This window comes from Sorghum bicolor, chromosome 2 (genome assembly GCF_000003195.3).
Source record: "Sorghum bicolor cultivar BTx623 chromosome 2, Sorghum_bicolor_NCBIv3, whole genome shotgun sequence".
NCBI lineage: Eukaryota > Viridiplantae > Streptophyta > Magnoliopsida > Poales > Poaceae > Sorghum > Sorghum bicolor.
The window spans coordinates 9,801,216-9,821,894 of NC_012871.2; the positions used below are offsets into that span (position 1 = coordinate 9,801,216).

The window sequence follows — 20,679 nt, forward strand, 5'->3', positions numbered from 1 at the left end:
ACAATTCCACATCATTCCGGACCGCCAACCAACGGGCCTGAGTTGCGCCGACAAAACCACCTGGTCTGACGCACAAATCTGTACTCGGAACAGTTTGTTTTTCTTTCCTTTCAGTCCTGCGGCCCACGCACACATTCGCATGGCCAGCGGTAGCTCGCTAGTCACGGCGCTGCATCCTCCCTCCTTCCGTCACCACCAGCTGGGTCCCACCAGGGTCCCGCTCGTTATTTTTTCTTCTCCTGCTCGTCTTCTCTTGGTTCTGTTTCCTGTCGTTCCCTTTCTCGTGCCTGAAAACACTAGCCGCTCATTAAAAAAAGAATGGTTTGGACAAGATGCGAAAGGGGAAAGTTGCGCCCCTGGCAAGTTTTATTAATTAGTTAATCTGGAAAAGATTAAGGCTCCATTCGTTTAGGCCATTCGCGGCTAGGAATGGTTTCGCAGGGTTGAATTTAGGCCACGGTCTTGTTTAGTTTTTTTTTTTTACAAAATAAGCGCCGTAGCATTTTTATTTGTATTTGATAAATATTATTTAATTATGAACTAACTAGGTTTAAAAAATTTATCTCGCAAATCACAGGTGAACTGTGTAATTAGTTATTTCTTTTATTTATATTTAATGTTCCGTGCTTATAGTGCAAGATTCGATATGACAACTGAAAAGTTTTACAGAAATTTTTGGGAACTAAGCAAGACCTAGGTTGGTCCACAAGCGAACGGAGCCTTAGGCCATCCTTTTTCATAGCTCAGTTTCCAACGCATCTATATTTTGGAAACAGTGCATTGGAGTTTCATGATGATGAAACTCTCTCTACTTCCATGAAACTCTTATCATCTCTCTCTTCATTACTATAGCGCCACGTCAGCATATTTAATGTGCATGAAACCCTCATGAAACTCCATTGAGACTGGCTTAAAGGAAACCATCAGTTTATATTTGCAATGTTGCACGAGATCGAATGGCACTTGAACAACAAACAGGGCATGGTATTTATTGCAATTTTGTAGTGGCGAGCTTCGAGTGATGATGTGGCAAATGTGCAGTTTCCCCAACTGGCCGGCCTCTGTGATCGATTGTCATGTTCAACCTGCATGTGATTGTCATGTTTGAGCAGTGCGCCTGTGCTAGCATTTGAAAATGCATACTATGACCTTGTTTAGTTCCTAATTTTTTTTGGTTTTGGAACTGTAGCACTTTCGTTTTTATTTGATAATTATTATCCAATTATAGACTAACTAGATTTTAAAAGATTCATCGCGCGATTTATGGGCAAATTGCACAATTAGTTTTTTCCGACTATATTTAATGCTTAATGCATGTGCTATAAGATCCGATGTGACAGGAAATCTTAAAAAGTTTTTGATTTTTAGAATGGTCTAAAGGCCTATTTAGATCACCCAAAATTCAAAAAAATTTCAAGATTTCATGTTACATCGAATCTTGCGGCACATATATGGAGCATTAAATATAAATGAAAACAAAAACTAAATGCACAGTTTATCTGTAATTTACGAGACAAATCTTTGAGTCTACTTAATCTATAGTTAGATAATAAATGTCAAATACAAATAAAAGTGCTACAGTATCAAAATTTAAAAACTTTTTGAAACTAAACAATGCCTATGTAAGGCCTTGTTTAGTTGGCAAAAATTTTCGTTTTTGACCACTGTAGCACTTTCGTTTTTATTTGACAAACATTGTTCAATCACGGAGTAACTAGGCTCAAAAGATTTATCTCACAAATTACAGGTAAACTGTGCAATTAGTTTTTATTTTCATCTATATTTAATGCTTCATGCATGCGACCAAAGATTCGATGTGACGGGGAATTTTAAAAATTTTTAGGAACTAAACAAGGCGTAAACCTTGCATGCATCCTGCATCAGTGGACAGTGATGGCCACCCGGGGCGAGACCTGGCTGGATCGATCTAGGGTCAACTCAGTTGGCTTGCTCGGTACTGGTCTTGTTTTTTAAAAAAAATTTGAGTTTAACTAATGTAGTATTTTTATTTGTATTTAATAATTAGTATATAATCATAAACTAATTAGGTTTAAAAAATTCATCTTGTAACTTACACGCAAACTGTATAATTAATTAGTTTTTTTAGTTTATATTTAATATTCTATACACGCATTTAAAAATTTGATGTGACAAAGAATCTTAATTTTTTATTAAAACTAAACAAGGCCTATGTAGCCCCATGATCGGTTCTCATGGACTGTTGATTTCTGACCGATGCCGCCGAAGACGCTGCGGCATCCGTTTGTTATTTCTGCTGATCGGCAGAGATGATGATGCTGATTAAATTTCCAGCTATTAACGAAAGGAAGGTCAGTCAGTCCCGTTCACAGAAAGTTAGTTAGCAGTAACAGTGGTCGCTAAACCCACATAATACTCCTACTCCTGCAGCTACGGTAGTACGAGTCAGTGAAGAAAAGGACTGCCCCATCCTGGAACAAAAAAAAAAAAGTGGCCTGCAGTTGTCCAGCGAGCCTATTTTGTAGGGTGGGCTAAAGTGGGCTTGAAGGCAAATCCGCGCCGCTTGCATATTGAATCGGCTGTGATCAACTGTTGATTTCTGACCGACGCCGACGAAGACGCTGCGGCATCTGTTTGTTACCTCCGCGGATTGGCAGAGATGGTTCTGATTACCGGCCACATACATACGTATTAACAAAAGGAGGGCCAGTCAGTGCCGTTCACAGCAAGTTACAAGTTAGTTAGGACACTCATAATGCAGACTCTATCATAGAGTCTAAAGTTATTTATTAACTCGAATAATGTGGACTTGGAGTCTAAATAAGACTTGGAGTCTTATTTTTTCTACCTCTTTCTTAAATAAATATGCTGCCACATCAGCAAAATACCATAAATAATATGTAATTAAATGTCTTGAACTCTGTGATAGAGTCTTGCATTGTGAGTGCCCTAGTAACAGTGGTCGCTAAGTCTAAACCACATATCCCTACGTTCGTACGAGTCAGTCAAGAAAAGGATGTACTAAGGGTCTGTTTAGATTGGGAACGAAAATTTTTTGGGTGTCACATCGAATGTGTCGGAAGGATGTCGGGAGGGGTTTTTAGAAACTAATAAAAAAACAAATTACATAGCTCGTCAGGAAACTGCAAGACAAATTTATTAAGCATAATTAATCTATCATTAGCATATGTGGGTTACTGTAGCACTTAAGGCTAATCATGGAGTAACTAGGCTTAAAAGATTCGTCTCGCGATTCTCAACTAAACTGTGTAATTAGTTTATTTTTTTTATCTACATTTAATGTTTCATGTATGTGTCCAAAGATTCGATGGGATGGATGAAAAAATTTTGGGTGGGGAACTAAACGGGGCCTAAGGCTAGGCAGGTAGGCAGGCTCCATGCATGCATGTGTCCATGTGGGTGAACAAGAAAAAAACAATGAGCATGCATCTTCTTGCATGGCCTTGTTCAGTTCCAAATTTTTTTAGAAAATCGACATTGTAACACTTTCGTTTGTATTTGACAAATATTATTTAATCATGGACTAACTAGGATTAAAAGATTCGTCTCGTCAATTCCGACCAAACTGTGCAATTAGTTTTTATTTTTGTCTATATTTAATATTTCATGCATGCGTCTAAAGATTCGATGTGACGGAGAATCTGAAAAATTTTACAAATTTTTTTGGAAACTAAACAATGCCGTAGTTGCATGTGTAGCTTGACAGGGAATTAGAGAAACTTCGCAGCGCGATCGGTCATGTGCCTGGTGCCCCCCAGTTGTTGCGGCGTTGTTTAAATTAGTCCCTCCCACGGGCGCTCGTGGTCCAGCTAGCTGCGCAAATCGCAAAACAAAGGTGCGGTTGTTGGGGACGGGGGAGATGGACAAGGGAAAGGGAGGGAGGGACGGACGGAAACTGTCGGCGGCTCTTCTGTGCTCGGTTGGCAGACCACGGGCCCACGGCTGCCACTTGAAAATGCCCAGCTCGGCTGGAGCGGCGACTGGAGAGCGGTACCGAGGGAGGGAAGGAAACAGACGAAATTTCAGAAAGCGCGTGGAGCGTTGTGGCCTAGATCAAAAACAGCACTCTAGCACTAAATTTGTTTGTCAGGTCAGCAAAATTCTCTCTCCAGACCCAATTTTCGTTGGCTCAGCAACTCCAACCTAACTCCTAGACAAGTCCGTATTCTAAATCTAGAGACTTCATCTAAAAAAATCAACTCCAACCCACCTCCTACTTGGGCTCTCATTTTTCATGCCCTGTTTCAGCACCTTACATCTAGAACCCTCTATCCTACTTGTTTAGAAGATGGGTTGGAGTTGGGTCTTAATTTGAGCCCCTACTTTTTTTTTTATCATAGCATGTAAATAAAAATTTAAAGACTTGATCCAAAAGGCCGTTTTGGCCGGTTTCTTTCCTCCCCATAGCTAGAACCTCCTATGCGCCGCGGCTGGCTACCCTCTAGCTTTGCCACCAGGTGGTGCCACGCCAACCTCATACTCCCCTTCGACGAGCGTCCTCCACGGCGCGTTGTGAAGCCCAATCATGCACCACCTTCTCGCGGCCCTACTCGACGCCCGATCCTGGCCTGCTCCTGCGTGTGGAAAGGGAGGAACGGGCCGGGGAGACGTTTTTACTTTTTACTTGCGTCGTTCGGCACGGGATCCTCGTGCGGTGCCACTGCACTGCCACGTACGAGTACGTCCACACCACACGCCCTCCTGCCTGCGTTTCGTTCCCAATATTCCCATCCCTCGCCAGTTTCGTGCTCTTTCATTCGTCATCAGTTTCGCTTCGAGGCCGGCCTTTGTTCTCTTCGTTCTGTTTCTGTTTAGTTTTCTAAAAAATTTTGCAAAATTTTTCAGATTCCCCGTCACATCGAATCTTTAGACATATACATGAAGTACTAAATATAGACAAAAATAAAAACTAATTGCACAGTTTGGTCGGAATTGACGAGACAAATCTTTTGAGCCAAGTTAGTCCATGATTGGACAATATTTGTCAAATACAAACGAAAGAGCTACGGTGTCCATTTTGCAAAATATTTTGGAACTAAACAAGGCCTCATTCTCGTGTTCAGTCGGTGGATCGGAGCCATGTCATGTGTTGCCTACTGTCGTCGGGTCCTCGTTTCGTTTTTTTTTTCATATCAAACAATTTCTCAAATTATTTGTCAAGCTTTCATCTTTAATAGCCTTGGCAACACAACATTCTCGTGTGCTACTAGTAGCTAGCCAGGTCTACCAACAAAAAAAAAAACAAGGTAAATTCATAAAACGTATACTTTTTTTTTCCACATTTGAAACGATACGTTTTTAGAGGAACTGAAGTCACCTTGTCCGTTTCCTAAACTGTTTTATATCTGTCATGATCGGTGATGGGAAGATTAGAATAATGCAATCGTTTACACGAAATCGATCTTAGGGATTTTCTCTTCAAAAATAAAAAAGGTACGTACGTGATCTACATGCTATTTAATGGTTGATTGATGAACTTTTGACGATGACAAAAAACAATGCGCAAGCTGCAGTCTGCAGGTAGTACAAGTATGGAATTCTTATAAATGTATCTCTGCGCTGTCGGTCATCCATGCTACCTGGCTTTTCTAATCTAATTAATTAATATTTATACAATGTTCTACTGAAAGAAATAACGCATCACCACAGTATCTACTCCTACTTGTCCATGTCTCAGTTTTTATTTTTTGTACAGCTATCTAGCTCCGAGCTGAATTAATTTTACAAGTATTCATGATCTACCGGTAACTAATTGCTACTAAACAATGTCCGGTCTTGCATCTATTTGCGGTCTATACTACTTGTTTTGTCATTCACTACGCTGCATGCCACGGCGCCAATTAAGCCCACATGAGAGAGTGGTTCCATTCAATAAAAAAGAGCATTACTCACATGCACCACACCTAATGACACTTGACCTACCACATCCCCACGCCTTGATTCTCGATCATCACCTTTTTTTTGGTATATCTTTATATATTATTAGGCTCATGATAGTGGCACTATATTATATATAGAATAGAAGCAGCAAATATGTTTCCATTCCTATACTGAGCCTCACTGTTAGTCTGTTACTGTGCTCCGGTGACTGAGCCCTATCAGTTAACTTCTAGGATTATTGGGTAAATTATTCACAAGTCAAAGCGGAGGTGATTCCCCCTCCCCTCCCCCGCGCAAAGTATGGGTGATACAAAAGATAGTATGTTAATTATGTGTCTCGAGAAACTCCCTTAATTTTGCCTTGCCAAGTGGGGCTCTATTGTTTATCACCACTCTATCTCCATTATCCACCACACCAAATCTTGCCTTAGTTACCTCTTTTTTTTTTGGTGACTTTCTTGCTTTTCATTATCAACCGGCTGAAGCCTCGGTAGAAATTAGATCATACACGCACATTGGAGTTACATGCCACGTCTCTGAGATGCAATGCTGAAACTTGTTTAGCTAAAGTAAAGGTTTGACACTTGATCTACTCCAATGTGAGGAAGGCCACTCGCTGAAGGTTGCCTCCCATTATAACACCATGCTAAAAATGGTGGCCCGAACTAATTTTTTTAGGTGACTTGTGGTAATATAAACTAAATCTATCTTAATGGAATGCTGTGATAAATACAAAAAAAAATAAACATACTTTTAGAAAAAATATGGGTAAAACCCTAGCCTAGCTCACCACCATGAAATTAGTATTATACAAAAGCAAGCATATAAAGATAGCATGAACAATGGAATGTGCATTCCAAAACAATCTGACCCAATGCAACACTGACCCATTGTAACCATCCAAAAAAGACGAGACATGGGGTTTGCAAGGTTTTCTTATAACCGACAACATGCTACTAGTTATAAAAAACTGAGTCCAAAACTCTCTACGGGCAATTGTACCAAAAAAAACCGATAAATTTTCTTTTGAGTAATTTTGATGAATGAAAACCTTAGGCCCTGTTTAGTTCCCCACCCAAAAAATTTTCATCCATCCCATCGAATCTTTAGACACATGCATGAAACATTAAATGTAGATAAAAAAATAAACTAATTACACAGTTTGGTTGAAAATCGCGAGACGAATCTTTTAAGTCTAGTTAGTCCATGATTAGCCTTAAGTGCTACAGTAACCCCACATGTGCTAATGGCAGATTAATTATACTTAATAGATTCGTCTTGCAGTTTTCTGACGAGTTATGTAATTTGTTTTTTTATTAGTTTCTAAAAACCTCTCCCGACATTCTTCCGACATATCCGATGTGACACCTAAAAAATTTTTATCTTTAATCTAAACAGACCCTTAGTCGAACCTGTTTTTTCCGACTGAAATTCTATACCCAAGTTAGCATCATCAGGTGTCGCTATTATCTCTTCCCTTAATCCTTACCCAGGCCAGCAAGACACACTAGTTAAGCTGATCAGACATTCTACCAAACCTTTTTCCCTCCCTCTCTGTCTCTCTCTCTCTCATACTACCACCACTGTCAGTCATCAGTCCAATTGTTGCCGTTTTGGTGCTGCACCGACACCGACACTTCCTCTCTCCTCTCTCTCTCTCACTAACCCCTCTCTTTTTCTTTAGAGGAAAAAAAAGAAGAAAAAAAAAGAAAAGCCCCACCACCACCACCACCATCACCATCAGCATCACCCACGCTAATCAGCAGGCAGCTGGTAACAACGCGGTGGTTGCGCTGCTCTGGAGAGCAAGCAACGCACCTCCACCAACGCCAGCCAACGCGGCGCGGCATTATTATACCACCCACCCTTTCCCACAGCTCATACCAGAGCCAGCCCAGAGCGGCGCCGCGCGCACGCAGGAGCAGCAGCCCCAGCAGCTTGAGCGGCCGCCGCGGGGAGACCATACACCAGAGTGGGAGAAGGAGGACTACCTACATTTCCCTGTGCCGCCGCCGCGAGATCCGGCGTGGGGGGTGTGGGGCGCCAGAGATGGAGGCGAGCGCGGGGCTGGTGGCCGGCTCGCACAACCGGAACGAGCTGGTGGTGATCCGCCGCGAGTCAGGCGGAGCCGTCGGCGGGGGTGTTGGAGCGGCGCGGCGGGCGGAGGCGCCGTGCCAGATATGCGGGGACGAGGTCGGGGTGGGCTTCGACGGGGAGCCCTTCGTGGCGTGCAACGAGTGCGCCTTCCCGGTGTGCCGCGCCTGCTACGAGTACGAGCGCCGTGAGGGGTCGCAGGCGTGCCCGCAGTGCCGGACACGGTACAAGCGCCTCAAGGGGTGCCCGCGCGTGGCGGGCGACGAGGAGGAGGACGGCGTCGACGACCTGGAGGGCGAGTTCGGCCTGCAGGGCGGCGGCCCCGGCGGGCACGAGGATGACCCGCAGTACGTCGCGGAGTCCATGCTCAGGGCGCAGATGAGCTACGGCCGTGGCGGCGACGCGGCGCACCCCAACGGCTTCGGCCACGTCGTCCCCAATGTGCCGCTCCTCACCAACGGCCAGATGGTACACTCCTCTTCCTCTCCTCTCCTCTGCTGCTGCTTGCATTGCTTGCTTTCGGTTCAGATTCAACTCGATCGTGACTGACATGCTCGCTGCGTCTGCGTCCTGTTGTAGGTTGATGACATCCCGCCGGAGCAGCACGCGCTCGTGCCGTCCTACATGGGCGGCGGCGGCGGCGGGGGCAAGAGGATCCACCCGCTCCCCTTCGCAGATCCCAACCTCCCAGGTGCGTGATTCACGCTGTTTGGTGATGGAATCTGGCAATGCGGATGCCATAATAATGTCTACCCGACCCGTGTGCTGATGACCGTCTTGCATTGGTGTCGCCGCAGTGCAACCGAGATCCATGGACCCGTCCAAGGATCTGGCCGCCTACGGCTACGGCAGCGTGGCCTGGAAGGAGAGGATGGAGGGCTGGAAGCAGAAGCAGGAGCGCCTGCAGCATGTCAGGAGCGAGGGAGGCGGTGATTGGGACGGCGACGACGCAGATCTGCCACTGTATGTGATGTGCTCATCCACACTTGTGTTTGACTATTAGTTGTTCCTACCACTAGCTGCTTTGATTACTTTCCTTTGTGTGCCGAGTGCTGACGGTGCACTACAGTCCGTATGCTTATTACTGAGGTTAGCTTGATGCCAGCTGCTTGCACTAGATATCTAAGAGCATCTCCAACAGTTATGCAATTGGACTTTGCATTCTTGAAATTTACTAAAAATCTTAAAAATTGCTCTCCAACAGTTTTGCATTTCACTTATGCATTTTGGCAAACTTGGCATTTGATGGACCAAACTTGGCATTTTTGCATAGGCACAATGGCTTGACAAATTTGATATCCCGAGAATCTTAGACTCCTTGTCGTGCCCGTACTCTCCACGTCGTGGTAGTTTCCCACGATACGAGTCCTCGCGCGCGACTATTCTCGTTCCCCCGCGCGCCGCCTCCTTTTTTCTGCGCGCCGCCTCCTTTCTTCGCGCGGGGACGAAGGAGATCCATCACCGCCTCCTTTTCTTGCAGCGACGCGAGGCTAGGAGATCCATCGCCGCCTCCTCTCCTTCCTTCATGTGACACTACGCCAGCTAGGAGATCCATCGCCGCCTCGTTTTGTTGCAGCGACGCGAGGCTAGGAGATCGGTCGCAGCGACGAGAAAATTTCCCGTGAAGATGAAAGATTACCGGACAAAAAAAGTTGGGTCCACTATGAGAAATGCCAAGTAAAAAATGCCAAACACTTGGAGATGAACTTATTTTTCCTTTGGCAAAACGTTTAGGGACTTGGCAAACTCCAACAAATGACAAATTCCAATTGCATAACTGTTGGAGATGCTCTAATGAGGTACAAGAGTGCGATGTACACTTTTATTGAACTGCTAATCTCCAGCTAGGCACACATAAAAGTGCTATCCAATTTCTATGGTATTTAATCACTGTATATCAAAAAATCTGCAGGTATGTTTGTAGCTTTGTTATTACTTGCTACATTGCTAGATGCCGCACAACTATATGAGTTGGAGAGAATCCAGAATACAAGCTCAACTGTTTATGCAGTTCTGAATTTGTAGACTAAGATGATAAATCACCTATATGGAATTTTTGTGTGTGGTGTACTTGTTGCTTCATTTCATCTTAGGCCTTGCTTAGTCTCCAATTTTGTTTCAAGATTCCCTGTCACATCGAATCGTTAGACACATGCATGGAGCATTAAATATAGATAAATTTGCATCATGGTCGTTGCCTGCATATTCATAGAATCCTACATAGTGTAGATAATTTTGCATTCCATTTTAAGATCTTATCTTTATCTTCTAAGTCATCTGCAATGTAGTATATTGTAACAAAAACTTTGCCCTTTCTTTTCATAGAGTATTACTAGTATGTGGCTCTAAAATGTTCTGTAAATTTCTTGTGCAGAATGGATGAAGCTCGACAGCCATTGTCCAGAAAAGTCCCAATATCATCAAGCCGAATCAATCCCTACAGGATGATTATTGTTATCCGGTTGGTGGTTTTGGGTTTCTTCTTCCACTACCGTGTGATGCATCCGGCGAAAGATGCATTTGCATTGTGGCTCATATCTGTTATCTGTGAAATCTGGTTTGCCATGTCCTGGATTCTTGATCAGTTCCCAAAGTGGCTTCCAATTGAGAGAGAGACCTACCTGGACCGTTTGTCACTAAGGTTAGTCGCATCATTGCATGATGAGTGGAATAAATGATTGCCCAATTTTCTTTCTAAAATTCCAAAGCTAAGAAGTTCATTGTTTGTCTGACCAGGTTTGACAAGGAAGGTCAACCCTCTCAGCTTGCTCCTATTGACTTCTTTGTCAGTACGGTTGATCCCTCAAAGGAACCTCCCTTGGTCACAGCGAACACTGTCCTTTCCATCCTTTCTGTGGATTATCCAGTTGAGAAGGTCTCCTGCTATGTTTCTGATGATGGTGCTGCAATGCTTACGTTTGAAGCATTGTCTGAAACATCTGAATTTGCAAAGAAATGGGTTCCTTTCTGCAAAAAGTTTAATCTTGAGCCTCGTGCTCCTGAGTGGTACTTCCAACAGAAGATAGACTACCTGAAAGACAAGGTTGCCGCTTCATTTGTTAGGGAGAGGAGGGCGATGAAGGTACAATGTTTATCCTGTGTTGTGCTTTTCTGTGCAATGTTCTAACTTGTATGAACAGGCTAGTTACACGGGTTTGTTTTTCAATTCAGAGAGAATACGAGGAATTCAAGGTAAGGATCAATGCCTTGGTTGCAAAAGCCCAAAAGGTTCCCGAGGAAGGATGGACAATGCAAGATGGAAGCCCCTGGCCTGGAAACAACGTACGCGACCATCCTGGAATGATTCAGGTAGGCGTTTATATTCCTTAGTATTACAATGCATTCCGTTGTCCTATTTCTCTCTTTGTTTTCTTCGAACTGAAAGTTTGTTCGACTTACCGTCAAAATGCTCAAATTTGTGTGTCAACAGGTATTCCTTGGCCAAAGTGGTGGTCGTGATGTGGAAGGAAATGAGTTGCCTCGCCTCGTTTATGTCTCCAGAGAAAAGAGGCCAGGTTATAACCATCACAAGAAGGCTGGTGCCATGAATGCATTGGTAAAATCCCTGCACTTGATGTCTTTTATCATTCTTATTGTAACCTAATAGCAGTGCATGATTGATGCTTTTGTTGTTCTTTTGTGTTCATAATTGATAGGTCCGTGTCTCTGCTGTCTTATCAAATGCTCCGTACCTATTGAACTTGGATTGTGATCACTACATCAACAATAGCAAGGCCATAAAAGAGGCTATGTGTTTCATGATGGATCCTTTGGTGGGGAAGAAAGTGTGCTATGTCCAGTTCCCTCAGAGGTTTGATGGTATTGACCGTCATGATCGATACGCAAACAGGAACGTCGTCTTTTTTGATGTAAGATTCAGCTTCCCTGTTCCAACACCTTAAGCTCGTCATTTTGTTGTTCATGTCACATAGGTTTTCTAACACTTGCCTCATACAGATCAACATGAAAGGTTTGGACGGTATTCAAGGACCCATCTATGTGGGTACTGGATGTGTTTTCAGACGGCAGGCACTGTATGGTTATGATGCTCCTAAAACGAAGAAGCCACCATCAAGAACTTGCAACTGCTGGCCCAAGTGGTGTCTCTCTTGCTGCTGCAGTAGGAACAAGAATAAAAAGAAGACTACAAAACCAAAGACAGAGAAGAAGAAAAGACTATTTTTCAAGAAAGCAGAAAACCCTTCTCCTGCATATGCTTTGGGTGAAATTGAGGAAGGTGCTCCAGGTATTGTTAACCTTTCAAACATAGCTTACAACAGCACTGCTAAAGTTAAAAAAAACCAGGACAGTTCTTCTGTTCAACCATTTCATGTTGACTTCATTATTTGTTGTGTAAATGGATGAAAGCATTGTGAATAACATTTCACTGTTCTCCAGGTGCTGACGTTGAGAAGGCTGGAATTGTAAATCAACAGAAACTAGAAAAGAAATTTGGGCAGTCATCTGTTTTTGTTGCATCAACACTTCTTGAGAATGGTGGGACCCTGAGGAGTGCAAGTCCAGCTTCTCTTCTAAAGGAAGCTATACATGTAATCAGCTGCGGCTACGAAGACAAGACTGACTGGGGGAAAGAGGTCTGCATACCATATAACCTGATTCAAAGACTTTTGACTACTCTACTAAAGATGTATTATGGTACTAAGTTGATCATGGTTTCTTGCAGATTGGCTGGATTTATGGATCAATTACAGAGGATATCTTGACTGGATTTAAGATGCACTGCCATGGTTGGCGGTCTATTTACTGCATCCCGAAGCGGCCTGCATTCAAAGGTTCTGCACCTCTGAATCTTTCTGACCGGCTTCACCAGGTCCTTCGTTGGGCTCTTGGATCTGTTGAAATTTTCTTCAGCAAGCACTGCCCACTTTGGTACGGATATGGTGGCGGCCTAAAATTTTTGGAAAGGTTTTCTTACATCAACTCTATTGTATACCCATGGACATCCATTCCTCTCTTGGCTTACTGTACCTTGCCTGCCATCTGTCTGCTCACGGGGAAATTTATCACACCAGAGGTAAATATATATTATCCTTGAAAATAAAGAGAGAAAAAAAATGGTTTTATTCTTGAATCTTACCATCAATTTTAATTCAAATTGCAGCTTACCAATGTCGCTAGTATCTGGTTCATGGCACTTTTCATCTGCATTGCTGTCACCGGCATCCTTGAAATGAGATGGAGTGGTGTGGCCATCGATGACTGGTGGAGAAACGAGCAGTTCTGGGTCATTGGAGGTGTTTCCGCACATCTCTTCGCGGTGTTCCAAGGCCTTCTCAAGGTCCTCGCCGGTATCGACACGAGCTTCACCGTCACATCAAAGGCCGGGGACGACGAGGAGTTCTCAGAGCTGTACACGTTCAAATGGACCACCCTGTTGATCCCTCCAACCACGCTTCTCCTGCTGAACTTCATCGGGGTCGTGGCTGGAATCTCGAACGCGATCAACAACGGGTACGAGTCATGGGGTCCTCTCTTCGGGAAGCTCTTCTTCGCGTTCTGGGTGATCATCCATCTGTACCCGTTCCTCAAGGGTCTGGTGGGACGGCAGAACCGGACGCCGACGATCGTGATCGTCTGGTCCATCCTGCTGGCCTCCATCTTCTCGCTCCTGTGGGTCCGCATCGACCCGTTCCTTGCCAAGAGCGATGGACCTCTTCTGGAGGAGTGTGGTCTGGACTGCAACTAAAGATGAAGAGGCCGTCACTCAAAAGTTCTGTCACAGGCAGGCGAATTATGCCTGATTTTTTTTGGAATTCTTTCCTGTAGATAGAAAACACCACAGATGATCCCAGGCATTTCTTCTGTGTCCGTGCATGGTGAGGCTGTGACATCTCTGAGAGTTTTTTTCAACCGAAGACACAAGTCCATGGCTGCTGCTGGTGGTTCTTGAACATTCTTTGAGGCAGCTGCAGGGATTGATCTGCCAGCCACCGCGGGGCAGGAGAAAGGCGCCTACTGTTTGTTGATTGAGTAAATTAAAGTTTTAAGTTATACAGTCAAGTGATGCACATTCCAGAGTATGTCCTGCCCATTGTATTCCCCATTTACAGTTGTATATTAGCAACAAGAACAGATTGGTTAGGAGTTGATTCTTTTTTAGCAATGTGCCCTTCCCCTGTGTTGTAAAATCCGCCGCCCATTCGCCCAAAACCGTGGTGGGCGGCGCTGTTTGCTGCTTCTGTGATGGTATAGAAACGAGACCACTTGTTGTTCTTTGACATATTGATGAAGGAACGAAGGTCCAGGTTGGAATGGAACACCTGGTCCGTGAGTCCCCACTCCCATCAGTCTCCCATGTGTCTCTCTCTGGCCTTGTGAAATTTTTGAGATTTTGACAACGTAGTATTTTCGTTTTTATTTGATAAACATTGTCTAATCATGGAGTAATTAGGCTTAAAAGATTCGTCTCGCGTTTCACATATGAACTGGACAATTAGTTTTTGTTTTCATATATATTTAATGTATCATGTATGTGCCGTCTTTTTTTTGGTTTTTTTCTCTTGGGGAATGTAGTGGAGCTACAGCCTACAGCAGGAGGCCACCTCGTCCGGACCGGAGGCACCGGCATCATGTCCAGCAAAAAGTGCAAAGCCTAGAGCGGCAGGCATCGGCGCTGCCGCGCTGCGACCGACCAAACCGCGAAGCGAGACCGGGACCGGGCGAGCCTCGGCATGGCATGGGCGCCGAAAGCCGCCGCCGTGGCTTCCTGCTGTCCTGGCCTGCAGCAACTCTGCACGGTGCCGGTGCACGTGAAAAGCCAGCACCTGGTTCGCGGGGGGGCCCTGCGTTCACGCGGCGGAAGTGCATGTGGCTGGCCGGCGCGGCTGCGTATGGGCATGGACGCGTCGGGGATTGGAGCTGTCCTGTCGGACGCACTCGAGTCACGGGGACGGCGGGGCTGGGGAGCAGGGTATGCAGCGGCCGCGAATTTGGGCAAGGGGACCAGGCGACCGCCCAGCGAGTTTACCCGCCATCCATCTGCTGCGAAATTTTGGCCATGCCGCGGAACACCGGCATCGAAACCGCAAAAAAGTAGGATATGAGAAAGCCTGTGACCCGGCGGCGTCCCGGCCAGCCGGGATATTGTGTGTGTTTTTTTATTTTTTTTAATAAAAAGTCTGATTTCCGTCTTCTAACTTTCACGAAAATCCATTTTCTCTCTCTTAACTTCAAAACTAGGGCTTTGTTTAGTTCCCAAAAAGTTTTGCCAAAAATTTTAGATTCTCTATCGCATCAAATCTTGCGGCACATGCATATGAGTATTAAATATAGACGAAAACAAAAACTAATTACATAGTTTACCTGTACTTTGTGAGACAAATTTTTTGAGCCTAATTAGTCCATATTTGGATAATATTTATCAAATACAAACGAAATTGCTACAGTACCCGAAATTCCAAAATTTTGCCAAGTGAACAAGGCCCTAGGTAAACCACCTTTCTTAACTTTCAAACCATGCATTTTACCTCCATGCAATGGTTTTGAAGGTGTTTTGCTACAGTAAATGGTGGTATTGCTATAATGACGATGGTTTTGTTTTTTTAATTATTCTGGCTGATTCTTTGAAAAATCATAATAAATCACAGAAATTTCATAAAATAGAAAATTCAATTTTTTTGGACTTCACATGAGTAGATTTACACAGTGAATATATAATATGATATACTCTAGTACATGGTTTTTGCTATGAATGTTTTGTCTTTTTCTTTTTTCATTTATTTGACAGAATCTTTGAAAAATCATAGTAAATAATAAAAAATCATAAAATAGAAAATATAATTTTGTTTGATTTAACCTATAATATGGTATGCTTTAGTATAACAAAATAATTTTAGAAGTTGCAGCTATGAATTATTTTAATTAATTACAGAAAAGCATAGATCTAAAACTACAATAAAAAATTTGTACTAAAGCATACCATATTATATGTTCACCGTGTAGCTATGCTCATGTGGAGTCCAACAAATTTGGATTTTCCATTTTATGATTTTTCTGCAATTTACTATGATTTTCAAAGGTTTAGCCAAAATAAATAAAAAAAAGAAAAAGACAAAATCTTCATAGCAAAAACTTTATAATAAAATATATCATATTATATATTCACCGTGTAGATCACTAATGTACAGCTCAATAAAATTAGACTTTCTATTTTACGATTTTTCTATGATTTACTATGATTTTTCAAAAATTTAGCTGAAATAAATAAAAAATGAAAAAGACAGAACCACCATTACTGTAGTAAAATCATCATTCACTATAGTAAAACCGCTTTCAAAACTGCTCCAGAGAGATAAAACATATTATTTAAAAAATTAAGGGAGATAATTTGCATAATTTTAGAGTTGAAGAAGGAAAAACGGACTATGGTAAAAATTAGAGGAAGAAAAGTAGTTTTTTTTTTTCCGAAACCGGGGAGGTTGTTCTCGGCTGCCCAAGGCCCCAAGCCCACTGGAGTGACACGGACAGCGGAGTAGGATTTCCTTGGGCTTTCGGCTTCCCGTTCCGTACTAGTGCGCAAGGTTTTCCCTTTTGGTACTTTTACAGGAGGACGACCTTCATGACCATATTCAGTGCCGCACTCAATCGTGGGTTAATTCTCTTGGGACGTGCTAAAAAATCATAATAAATAAACATTATAAAAAGAGCAACATTTAACCATTCATTTAGTAGTTTCTCTAATCACCGTCAATACTAATAGCCAATTTATATAAAATTTACCCTACTGTTATATATAGATTACACCTTCCATTATGAAAACATTCATTGGAATTTTAGGATAGGTTATTAAGGAGGGTAATGAGTACACAATACAATCACACGATTAAGTCGTAGCTATTCAAGTAGCTAGTATTATTAACTAAACAATCAGGGACGGCGACAACCAGATTAGTCAAAAAAATGTTTGCATTATGTTATGGATAAATTTAGGCATTGCTTGGATGCAAAGTATTTTTAAAGTGTTGGAAAAATACTATGGTCTTACAAAATATTTTTGGTCCTTGAAAGCTACTAGGTGCTCAAGCTCATCATTTTGTCAAAACTGTAGTCTTTTTGGAGCTTTAGAAACTCCACTCATGACCCTTTTTTTTTCTAAACTATGGTTTTGTGTCTTTTTCGGCTTGTAAAACCATAGTTTTGTGACACTACCGTTTTCAAAAAACCATATCATCCAAACGTTAGAAATGCTTGGATTCATGGACGGAGGGTTTGCAGCAACAGGCTACATTAGTTTTTCCCATGAGATAGTCACCAATGATTCCCAATTATCCCAAACCATAAAGAAATGAGAAATCCACCATCAATTTATTATTTTGTATTATAAGATGTTCCTTCAATCTCTTCTCCTGTTGCCATGTTTTTTTTCTCTAACTTCATATGCCTACTATATCCCAACAAATACTTGCTGGAAAGGTTTTTGGAAATATTTGTATACCATATATGCCAAGAAAATATCCTGTCAGAAAAAAAGTTTTGTTGAAAAAATTAGCTTTTTTTTGTAAAAAAATGGTTAACATGTTTTTTAAAGGACAAAAGAATTGTTGAAAAATGAAGATCGATAGACAAAAAGGTAAAAAAAATTGTTGTTTTATTTGCCTTGCAAAGTGGTGCCAACCCTTGTCACTGCGAAAAGGAACTTGGAGCATATCTTTTTTTTCTATTCCCATTCCTATCGTACCAAAGCCCTGGCTTTGGCTAGTGGCTTCGCCACGGGACCCTCCGGTTGGGCATGTCCCCGCATCTCCGAGGTGTCCAGTCCATTGTCCGCTACTCTCTCCGTTTTTTAAAAAAAGTTACATTTTTAATTTTTAGATATCATATTCGACCATTTGTTTTATTTATTTATTTTAAATAAATTATAAAATAAATAATTTATTAGTAAAGTATTTTAATAATAAAATAAGTTTTAACAATATATATATAATATTTATGTAAAATTAGATAAGATAAATGATCAAATAAAATGTCTAAAATTTTAAAACAATATTTTTCTATTTTTTTTGGACGGAGTAGAAGTCTAGCTAGCTCGAGGTTGCGATTGCGACAGAGAAAGCGGCCGCGTATCGTACATAGGATGTCCGCACGTTGTAGCCTTTGTGGTGTGTTTACGTACGCCTTGTTAGTTTGGACTTATCAGTTAAATCAGCTATTCAAGCCAAACTAGACCTTGTTTAGTTCATTCTGAAATCTAAAGTTTTCAAAATTTCTTGTCACATCGAATTTTATGGAACATGCATGAAACATTAAATATATATGAAAACAAAAACTAATCACACAGTTTGACTGTAAATCGTGAGACGAATGTTTTGACCCTAGCTAGTCTATAATTGGATAATATTTACCACAAACAAACGAAAGCGCTACAGTAGCGAAATCCAAAATTTCTTCACATCTAAACAAGGCCCTAGTTCTCTATTGCAGGAGCTAGCAGGCAGCAGGATTGCCGAAACTGCTGGCGATGATGATGGCAGCACTGGCCCACGCACAGCATCTCCATCTCTTCACGTATTCCGTTCCTCCCGGTCGCTTTTCTTCTTCGGCCAGACGACGACAATGCATGCGTGCGTGCGTGCGAAAAGCAATGGCGAATGGATGGATGCGATTACTATTTGCACGCAGAGTTTAGTGATTGAGCAAAATGCAAAGCGAAGCAATGGCGCCACCGCTGCCACGCCGTCTCCACCAGTTCCTTGCCGTGCTGCTCTTCCTGTCGGCGGTCGTGCTCCTCCTGGCCGTCGTCGTCTCCGGTGGTGTTCACGCAACTCCTCATCACCCCGCAGATGTCGTCGTCCGTGGTGGCTGCCGCCAACACCGCCGCGTAGGTACGACGTCGTACATACGCGCCGCAGCAGGGATCGGCGGCGAGATGCAGCACCACGCGGCGGTGGTGGCTCGACGACGGTGGTCTAGGACCGTCGTCGTCAGAAGAGGCGGCGGCGGCCATGGTGGTGGTCACGGCGGCAGCGGCCATGGCCACGGGCATGGCCGAGGGCACGGCACAGGCAACGGCCACGGCACCGGGGGGACGCCGTTCTACCCTCGCACGGTCACCGGCCACGGTCACCACCGGAGCGGCGCCGCCGCTGCGACGGCGGGGCGGCCGTCCGATCGCGCCCTGCTGCTCGTCGTGGCGGCCGTCGTCGTACTTCTGCCGCTGCTGCGCCCTTGATTTGATTTGATGATCTCTCGTCACCTTGCAGTATTTACTCGGCTGTGCATATATGTGTGTACATATCTCTCTCTTTCTCCACCTAGCATTTATTTGTTTTGATTGAGATTATATATGTGTATTCTTATACGTGTTGCACATCTCTCCACCTACAATTTATTTTTACGATGATTGGAAATTAAAGCACACGTTTCCATATATGCTAGCATACTGCATACGTAGCAGTGTATACACGACGACCTTTTACCATATATGCTAGCAGTATATATGCAAGCAGAGCGTTCATATGGAAAAAAACACGACGACCTGTTACCATAATCAGATGCCGGAGCCCGGAGCCGGACAGAGTTTCTCTGAATTGATTCCATATATGCTAGATACGTAGCAGTATATATTAACACACGACCACGTACGATGGTTTGTACCCAAGTCAGTCAATAGTCATCCATCATCAATCCATCATCAGGCGCCATGGCTCACCACCGACGACCCAGCAGAAAGAACCCATGGATTCCTCTGCTCCTCCTCGTCTCCGTTGTCCTCTCTTGTGCACTCCAAGCCTTGGCGGATTGCAGCACGGCAATAGGCAAGCCATCGACCAATCTTATACATCCAAAAGATTTTTCAATTTGGACACGTTTGACAATTATTGTCTAACTACGGGCTAACTAGAATTAAAAGATTCGTCTCACAAATCACAAGTAAATTGTATCTAATGCTCCATGTCATAAAATTCGATGTGACAATTTTTTTTGGTGCAATTAAACAAGGCCTTACTATAGAAACATCTTCCAGCAGTTTTTCCTTTTTCTGATTTCTAAAGTCTGCATCGACTTGCATGCATGTAGGCACTAACGAGGAGCAGGAGCAGACCGACGGCGAGAAAGGCGGCGACTGCCATGGCCGCAACCACACCCACAGCCATGGCCACCACGGCGGCGACAGCGGCGGGAAAGACAAGCCGGGGCCGCCGGCGGCCACCGGCTCCAGCAGCAGCAACAATAACAACAACCCATGGGTCCTCACGGCGGGGGCAGCACCGCGGCCTCAACTAGTGTCCGGGTTCACGGCAGCCACCGGCATCGTCGTCCTCGTCACTGGAGCCGCCGTTTTTTGGTCGCTTGCAGCAACTTATTAGTTTAGTATATCACTTTTCCTATACGTGGTTTGTGGTTTAGTGGTGGTTTATGGTGTCGGAGTTAGTCTATCTAGTGAGTCTCTGGGCTGTTTGGTTCCTTACTAAAATTTAGCTTAGTCAATGTATTTGAAACTTTAACTACTAATAAAGTGACTAAAGTTTAGCTAGCTAAAATTTAGCAAGGGAAACCAAACAGGGCCTTTGTATCCCTAGTTGTAGGTGTTTTAGGTCTAGTTTCCTAAAAAAACTGCGACAAATTCTGTTTTTATTTTTTTTCTATAATATATATCGTGTCAAAGCTTTTGTCGTCCTTTATAAAACTTTTCCTAAACGTCAAGTGTCCCGCATTTGAGTTAAATAAGGCGATTTTGTTCTCTTG

General features: G+C 43.3%; 1 protein-coding gene across 1 annotated transcript; it reads left to right on the forward strand.

The window, feature by feature from the left end:
* Positions 7,930-14,215, forward strand: LOC8054430 (probable cellulose synthase A catalytic subunit 6 [UDP-forming]). Its single transcript, XM_002459590.2, has 12 exons — positions 7,930-8,442; positions 8,554-8,665; positions 8,772-8,937; positions 10,349-10,615; positions 10,711-11,056; positions 11,146-11,283; positions 11,405-11,530; positions 11,631-11,843; positions 11,932-12,220; positions 12,373-12,569; positions 12,659-13,009; positions 13,097-14,215. The coding sequence occupies exons 1-12, from the start codon at positions 7,930-7,932 to the stop codon at positions 13,679-13,681; spliced, it is 3,303 nt and encodes a 1,100-aa protein (XP_002459635.1). The 3' UTR covers positions 13,682-14,215.

Excerpts from the sequence above, each read along its gene's own strand:
- LOC8054430 (XM_002459590.2), top strand. The coding sequence starts at position 7,930 with ATGGAGGCGAGCGCGGGGCTGGTGGCCGGCTCGCACAACCGGAACGAG. Across the intron at positions 11,844-11,931 it reads GGAACGTCGTCTTTTTTGAT|ATCAACATGAAAGGTTTGGA; the intron begins GTAAGATTCAGC and ends TGCCTCATACAG. Across the intron at positions 12,221-12,372 it reads AATTGAGGAAGGTGCTCCAG|GTGCTGACGTTGAGAAGGCT; the intron begins GTATTGTTAACC and ends ACTGTTCTCCAG.